Source organism: Vidua chalybeata, chromosome 13 (genome assembly GCF_026979565.1).
Source record: "Vidua chalybeata isolate OUT-0048 chromosome 13, bVidCha1 merged haplotype, whole genome shotgun sequence".
Classification (NCBI taxonomy): Eukaryota; Metazoa; Chordata; class Aves; order Passeriformes; family Viduidae; genus Vidua; species Vidua chalybeata.
Window position 1 is genome coordinate 10,762,245 of NC_071542.1, and position 8,614 is coordinate 10,770,858.

The 8,614-nt window shown below is 37.4% G+C and overlaps 1 protein-coding gene across 1 annotated transcript in view; it reads left to right on the forward strand.

Annotated features, from left to right (window-relative positions):
* TRPM7 (transient receptor potential cation channel subfamily M member 7) overlaps positions 1-6,879 on the forward strand; it is a 33,519-nt gene extending 26,640 nt beyond the window's left edge. The window contains exons 31-40 of the mRNA XM_053954974.1: positions 373-410; positions 1,369-1,394; positions 1,747-1,797; positions 1,886-1,951; positions 2,550-2,833; positions 3,161-3,243; positions 3,585-3,790; positions 4,810-4,861; positions 4,952-5,058; positions 5,341-6,879. Of these exons, the coding sequence (XP_053810949.1) occupies positions 373-410; positions 1,369-1,394; positions 1,747-1,797; positions 1,886-1,951; positions 2,550-2,833; positions 3,161-3,243; positions 3,585-3,790; positions 4,810-4,861; positions 4,952-5,058; positions 5,341-5,471 (1,044 nt within the window). The 3' untranslated portion in view covers positions 5,472-6,879. The remainder of the gene's footprint in view (positions 1-372; positions 411-1,368; positions 1,395-1,746; positions 1,798-1,885; positions 1,952-2,549; positions 2,834-3,160; positions 3,244-3,584; positions 3,791-4,809; positions 4,862-4,951; positions 5,059-5,340) is intronic.
* The last annotated feature ends 1,735 nt before the right edge of the window (positions 6,880-8,614 follow it).

Below are 8,614 nucleotides of genomic sequence, written 5' to 3' on the forward strand. Positions count from 1 at the left end.
AGGAGGCAACAGGAGACCTGTTTTCACTAAGGGAAGAAGTTGTGTATGTTCTCAATACAAAAATCTGTGCTGTTTTCTGTTTGTAGAAATAAAATGAAAATTCTTTTCTTTTAAGGAAAAGAATTACTTTTATAATCCATAAACAGTAGTGAATATAGACCCTTATTTATTCTTTTAATAGTAGTTACTATTTCTCAGTTGTATTTGAATCTCTGCATTCAACTGCAGTTCAGTACAGCCTGGTTTATTTCCAATAAACAGACTGTCCTCCAAGAGCTTAAAACACATTACCACCCCACCTCCAACTGAATATACTGCGCTTTTCTTACAAAACTGAAGCCCTCTTTGTTTTCCATCTCCTTTGTTTTAAAGGATTGGCTACAAGGCAGACCTTCAAATAGCAGTCAAATGTAAGTAAGCTTTCTACTAATGGAGCAATTTTATTGCTCTGTATTTTGATCTGTTTTTCTTTTTGGTTGTCTTTGGCTATAGTGGTACTTAGTTGCATTTAATGAGAAAAAAAACCTCCATGAAGTTTGTTTTTTTTTTTCTAATAAATAACTAAATGTATTCACTGGAATCATAGGATCATCATTGAATGGTTTGGGTTGAAAGGCTCTCCCAGCCTGTCTCTGGAGCAGAGGGGCTCCAGCCCTCTGAGTATCTTTGTGGCCTCCTGGGTTCTCTCCAACAAGTCCTTTTTACCTTGGGGGCCCCAGAGATGGCCACAGTGCTTCAGCTGGGGTGTCTTGCAGAATCATCCCCTCAGCCTGCTGGTCACTCTTCTTGGGATGCAGCCCAGGACTGGGGTGGCTCCCTGGGCTGTGGGTGCTCTTGGGTGGGTCAGGTTGAGCTCTCATCATGCTTTAACAGGTCCTGTTCAGATTAATGGTGTCACACTTGGAGGGCAAAACATGAAAATGTGTTGACACATAATGGTAAAGGTCTTTACCCAGCCTTTCAAACTGTAACCACCTCTGAAATTATGCAGACATTGCTCTTGTTAGCAATTACCCCCGAGTTAACTGTTAAAGCCATTACCTTATTTATCTGATAACAGAAGGCTAAGCTGTTGTGAACAAGTTTTAATTAAAGCACCTCTGTGGGAACGAGCTCTTGTGATGCAAATTTTACATAATGTTGTGCATGACTTGGAGGTATTTAAAGCGTAGCTCTAAAAACATGAGATTACTTAACAGCTTTCCATTACTATTTTGTAATTAAGAAACCTGTACTGCCCTTGAAAAATAGGATAACAGGATAAAAGTGGTACTGTGAGGTTAACAAGGTGACCTAGTATGATATGTCAAAATCAGGGAATACAGAGTAAGTTTTGAAGGTGACTGTTTTTTTTGTGACATTTGACAGGCCATCAGAAGAAGATGCATTGAATGGTAAGTTTTCTTTCTGCTCTAAAGTGAGAGATTTTTATATATAACCAACTGCTTGGGTCTTGTATGGGAATGTATTTAATTGATAGCAATTTGGAATTTATTGGACACACAATACTGTGATTTTTAAAAATTTAATTTTTCTTTTTTTTAAATAAACAGCAAAACATTAAGCTCTACAATTTTTTTTCCCTGAGGTAAAGACTTAAGTGCAATATCTAATTATCTTCACAGCAGATTCTTTTCAAACTGTAGTAACTTGGCAGTTGATCTTAGTGTCTGGTATTTTAGTACATAAATCAGTAGCTAGAGTATCTCTTTTTTTTCTTCTTTTTTCTCCTTAATCTCTTTTCAGGTATTGCTTCTCCTTTCAAGCCCATCATGGATATCAATTACTATTACTCAGGTCAGTCCCTCTTACGAACTAATGCTTATATTTTTATTGACATTTATAAGATCCTTAAACTTCAACAAATGCTGTAATTCTCCTTTAGCTGTAGAAAGAAATAACCTAATGAGATTGTCACAGAGCATTCCATTCACTCCTGTGCCTCCAAGAGGTAAGAATTGTATTTCTTGTTGCTGGTTCTCTGTGGTCTTTTGGGGAAGAAAAGCAAACCTTATATGGATTCTAATTTGGTTTGATCCTTCTAATATTGAAGGATCAAGGCAAAGTTCACAGTTTCTCACAGCATGTGTGAAACTGAACTAAAAGAAGTCTGTCTTAGAACGCTCAGAAATATATGTGAGTATGACACTTTTTCTAGGGCAACTCACTTGATTATGAAATGTAGATTTAATTATAGTTGTCCTCAGAAATGGTGTTACAGTGATGGTAGTATTGTGCTAACAGTTTTATAACAAACTATTCTGGAAGGATTCCTTTAAGGTGTCTTTACTTGTTTAAACAAGCATTTATTCAGTGTTCTTAGTGCTGTTTGAGCAGTGTCATTAATAGATCTAAACAGGACAAATTTTGCAGCTCTGAAAAAAGCTGCAGAGGGGTCATCCCACTAGGCAGTTTAAATTTTTTGCTAATTCAAAATGCTTGTAATGACTTAAAACTGAAGCTTGTTGTAAGAAATGATGTGTTTTCAGTGCTTTTAATTTCAAACTTGGAAAATTCAGTTCAGTGATTGCTCTTGTGCTGCGCCGCAGGTGAACCAGTCACTGTGTATCGCCTTGAAGAAAGTTCTCCCAGCATCCTGAACAACAGCATGTCCTCCTGGTCACAGCTGGGGCTCTGTGCTAAAATTGAATTTTTAAGTAAAGAGGAGATGGGAGGAGGCTTACGTCGCGCTCTCAAAGTTGTATGCACGTGGTCAGAATATGATATACTGAAATCTGGACATCTTTATATCATCAAGTCTTTTCTTCCTGAAGTTGTGAATACTTGGTCAAGCATTTATAAGGAGGACACTGTGTTGCATTTGTGCTTGAGAGTAAGTTCTATCTTTGTCAATTATTAAACATGGACAGGCATTATATGTTAAACAGGAATTATTTTCCCACCTGTAAACTAGTATATACTTACTAGAATAGGAAAAAAAGTTAGTCAGGGGTTCTGTATGAGCAAAAGGGTTAAAAACTCTGCTCCAGAATGGCTTATTTAATCAAAGAGCTCAAATTCTTAAAATACAGATATAATTTAAAAAGCAAGTAATCTGTTACCCTGTCTTGGGGGAATAGACACTGTTCCCACTGCCTGCTTGGCTCTCTGCTGTCCCTGTTCTGTTAAGCAGCTAATGAGGTGTGGGTTTGACTCACAGGAAATTCAGCAGCAGAGAGCAGCACAGAAGCTCACCTTTGCATTCAACCAGATGAAGCCCAAATCCATCCCATACTCTCCAAGGTGAGTGTATTTAAACTGCCATTATACTGCATGCTTTTGGCTCAGGGGAATGCCTACAGGTTGTTAACAGATGTATGTATTACAAATATATTAAGATACATGTGGATATATGAGCATATTTTCATATGTGGATGTCTTGGTATATTGCTGTGAATGTGGCAGGCAGAATTGTCCTTGGCAGAATTTTCCACTGGTATTTTCTGCATTGATTCTAATCTGTGTGATAATGGCTTTGTATAATAGTTTAAAAATATTTAAATTGTTAGTAAATCAAATAAGAATTAATAGTAAAGATAGATCTCTATTTTGGAACTATATTAATTAAGTGTACTTTTTACTAGGTTCTTGGAAGTTTTCCTGTTATATTGCCACTCTGCTGGCCAGTGGTTTGCAGTTGAAGAGTGCATGACTGGAGAGTTTAGAAAATATAATAACAATAATGGTGATGAAATAATCCCAACTAACATGCTGGAGGAGGTTATGCTGGCTTTCAGCCACTGGACATATGAGTATACAAGAGGAGAACTGTTGGTATTAGATCTGCAAGGTAACACCCTGACTTTGAAACTTGGGGTCAAGGTCTATGTGGGTTTTCCTTTTGATAGCATTTTGTTAAGAATTTGTGTGTTTGTAATAAACGACAAGCATTATTTAGTGCTTCTTCTTCTAGGTAGTTAGGATCTAATTTTGATTTTGTTATTTAATCATATTATGATGAAGATTGGGAAGGACCTCTAAGATCATTGAGTCCAACTTTAGCCAGCACTGCCAAGTCCAACACACTCCATGTGCCCAGGGGACACCCCTAAAGAGCTTTTAAATCCCTGCAGGGATGGTGACTGCACCACTTCCCTGGGCAGCTGTTCCAGTGCTTGGCAACCTTTTCAGTGAATATATTTTACCTCATATCCAACCTAAACCTCCCCATGTGTAACTTCAGGCCATTTTTTTGCCCTACTGCTGGGGAGCAACCCCCACCTGGCTACAGTCTCCTTTCCAGTAGTTCTAGACAGGGATGAGGTCTCCCCTGAGCCTCCTCTTCCCCAGGATAAACACCCCCAGCTCCCTCAGCTGCTCCTCATAGGAACTGTGCTCCAGACCCTTCACCAGCTTGTTATTTCTAATATGGTATTAAATCTTACAGCAACACAGAGAATATAAATATATACATCTTTTCCTAATGAAATGTGGCATAAAAAATGCTATTTTTGGCACATTTGCGTAGTGCCAATGTGGTAAGCTGGTTTTATCCTGAACTCTGTGCCAGATATTCTGGCAGTGAGAACTGTATAGGAGATTTTTCTCATGGGTGAAAACTCAAGCTAGGAAATGCAAAAAATAGATGGAAGAAATCTGAGAAGTACAAAGTGCTTGCTTAGGAGCAATTTTCTAAGGGTAGAGAATCACGTGCACTTTGGGTTGTGTTTGTTGTGGGTTTTTCTCTGTTTTTATTCTTGGAAAAGCTGAGAATTCATAGCTAAGGATTCCAAGGCTTTTTAATATTAATATATTTATGTAATCAGAAGTGAATCAGATTTAACTTTTTTCTTCATGTGCTGTCTGAAGGTGTTGGTGAAAATTTGACAGATCCCTCTGTGATAAAAGCTGGGGAAAAAAGGTAAGGATAAAGAAAGACTTAAAGTATTATAAAACTTTCACTGGAGAGAGAACAGATGCAAGTGATGTTGATGTGCACTTTGTTTCTAAGGTCATACGATATGGTGTTCGGTCCGGCCAATCTGGGAGAGGATGCAATAAAAAACTTCAGAGCAAAACACCACTGTAATTCCTGCTGCAGGAAACTGAAACTTCCTGGTAAGAGCTCCAGGACCCTCCTTCTGAGACACTGATGTCATGAGATGTTGTATGGTACCTAAGGAAATAGTCAAGGCATGCTGTGAAAGTGCAATTTTGTAATTTGACTTCAGGCTTCTGATTGCACCTCTGATAAAAACATCCCTTTCTTGACAGTGCATATTCTGGAATTCATCTTTATAAGTGCATTTGCATATCCAATTCTTTGCTAGATGTTTATGCCCCATTGATTCTACTAGCTCAAGAAATAGTAATCATTACGACTTTGTTCTGTTTGCACAGATCTGAAGAGGAATGACTACACACCTGACAAGATGATATTTCCTCAGGACGATGCCCCTGAATTGACAATTCAGCCTGGAAGCTGCACCAAAGATTCTGATCCGGCCAATTCTATTCGTCTGATGCTCTGATGATGTGACCAACTCAGTGGCTTTGTTCAAACTTCATGGAACCTCACAAAGTTGTCACTTATCTTTTCCTCATTATAATGAAAAGAAAGACTTGTCAAAACAAGGATTACTGTCTTATAAGTGGAATTTTGGCTGGTCCATAATCTAAGGATTTTACGACTTGTGATAACCATCTAAAGAGCAGCGTGGCAGCTGATCATTCTAAAGGTGGAATAATGCCAAGTATTTAAAATGTGTTTTTAAAGGGGCTTTTTAAGCAGAAAGTTTTATTTTTTATTTTATTTTGGTTTAGTGGAGGATTTTCTTCCTGTAATCCTGTGGTGGAAAATATGCCTTCCACCAAAAGGATTTTGGTAGTTGCTGTTTTAAGGTAAAGCATTTGTCTTTTTGGCATTTGTCTTACTGTCAATGAGCAAAACCAGGAGAAAGCACCTACCTCTGTAATGCCAGAGTATTCTTAGAGAGTTTTTGGAAGTGTTCCACTAATATTTTCTCACCAGGTGTCTTTTAATCTAACCTTTTGAAGAGGACAGAGCCAAATGAGGTGTACATAGGATGCCAATAGACTGAAGTTGAAGGTAGGAACTTGATCTGTTCTAAAAGAGAGAGAGTGTCTCCTGAATCAGGATTCTTTCAGCTTCATGACTGTAAAACTGGGCTTGGTTGTTTTTGTTTTGTGAAATAGAGCCTGAATTGTGCATAATGAAATTTCTTGTTTTACACATTTCAATTTTATCAAGTCACTGTCAAATAGTAACAAAGCCATGATAGACTGGTATAATCATATTTAATAGAAGAATTAGTTTGTGCTGGTCCAAATAAGTTGCCTTGTAAGAACACAAGTTGGAAGTGCTTTCCCTTGTACGTATGTAGTGACTGCTTCAGAAGTTCTGCCTTCCAAAGATCTCCTAAACCAGTATATCGAAACCGAATGTACACATAACTTGTAAATGTATTTAAAATTGTGTAGGAAACATCTTTAATGTTATGTTATTTGTGGTACTTACTTAAGAGAGACTAGGGTTGGATTAGCATTGTGTAAAGTACGGGAGATTGCAATGCACCTTCATGCCAATAAAATGTAATTTAACTGTCCCAAATATTGTTGAGCATTCAGCAAGAAAAGAACCTGTTGTCCAACTGAAGTTTCATGCTGCGATTTTTTTTTTTGTTACATAGGTACTAATTTGTAATTTTTAATTAAAAGGGCAGTATATAGCTCTATAAATTTTTTATTCAGTAGTGTATCTTATAGATACAGACCTAAGGCACGAACACAATAGTTGTTTAAATGGTGTTTTATGTTTGATGGGGAAAGGTAAAATGTTATAAGGATATAATACTGTATACATTTTGTATATCATTAAATCTTTAAAGAATCTAAAATAAATTTATTCTTGTTTACAGACTTCTGCTCTTGTCTCAGTCTGAAAGGTTATTTTGGTGCATTTAAGTAACTCTTAATGCAGAAAAGTAGAATTTGCCATGCTGGATCGAAGTAGTTGTTAGCCTTTGAGGTATCACAACTTTAGCCAACACCAGAAACTAGGGAGGTAAAAAAGCGAAAACTGTCATAGTTGCTAAACACATGTGAGGGGATTAATGAGTAAATGAGTCAAAAATAGCTCTTCACAATGTTTAATTAGGAGCTGCTTCTTAGAGATGCCTGATGGCATCACCTCCTGTTGCTGGGAGGGAATGGGCAGATATTTCAGATGTACTTGCACCTTCCTAATGCCAAGTAACAGCAGCACTGAGTCTGTAAGTGTGACTGGCTCTGCAAATTGAGAGATTTCTAGAGGAGTCTCTGGTGTTTTGAAAATGTGACCAAATTTCAGTGTATGAAAGAAGAAAAACATTTTCATTAAATTTTAAGTAAAAGCTGGGAAACTTTGGTTCTTGACAAATACTTCACTAGGCAGTTATTTTTTAGCTGTGTTACTGCTCTTCAGTAGTTCTGCTTGTGACTCATTTCTTAGCAAAATAAACAGATGTGATCACCTTGTGATGGGTGTGAGTGATCAAGGGGAGTGCTCCTTCTGCTCAGTCTTGCAGTGACTCAGGCTCTGAAGCTTTTTCAAGACCAAAAGGGAAAAATGTGGTTGGGAAATGCCTCTAAGATTTGGAGTGGTTACCACTGTTCATATTTCTGTACATCTGCCTGGCATGAGCAGTAGCTTACTCTGTGTGACTTACAGCTTGAATTACATGTGTTAAGTACCCTTTAGGGAAGGAATTGGAGAAGTGTGGTGGCCAAGGACAAAAACAAGTTGGCTTGAAAAAGAAGCCTGACTCTGTTTGGACAGTGCCACATCCTGCTGATGTTGGGCGGTAGGAACAGGAAAACTATTCCATGAAATTCAATTTGTTTGACAACATCAAGTGTCACTCCTCTGCTGAAACCTCACCAGTCTTGAAATGCTCTATAAATAGGGAGGAGTTGTGATCCTTCAGCTTTTAAATTTCCTTTATGTTACCAAAATGGAGGAAAGTGATGGAACTGGAACTTCTGATAACTATTCAAGAACTAAAGTATTGGCATATCTTCTTAGAACCTAGCTTTTAAATACAGGAATATAATTCAAACTTAATTATTTTTTAGTCAAAATCTGAAATGCTTCAGTGAATTTCCTACTAGGAGGGTATTTAAAATAGTATTTATCATATAGGGAAATTAATAAGCTACATAATTTAGACTTTTAATTAATCCACCAAAGTCATTGCTGACTGCTTTCTTGCAGAATTTAGGTGGTGAAACATTTCAGAGAAAACCAATCCCAAATGCATTGTGGCAAAATATATGAGCCGGTTTTTTAGCTGCTGCTCAGCAGCTTTGTGATTTGGAAAAGGAGGGGTTTGGTTTTTAAGCCTGACAGTGATTTCCTACACATTAAATCTTTGTAGTTGAATCTCAACTTAATGCCATAACTCTTAACACTGCAGGAATTTGGAGAGGGAAAAAGACTACAGCTGGAGACTTGTTAGTAACAGTTCATATTAAATGTTCCTAAAAGACCAGTTGGGAAAAAATAGGACTTTTTAATATGTAACAAGGCCTCTGAAAAATGTTCTGATGTTTTAATGTTTCTTTTCTCGATTAACACTTTTCCTTGCAATAATCTCCTTTGTGGTGAGACTAATGG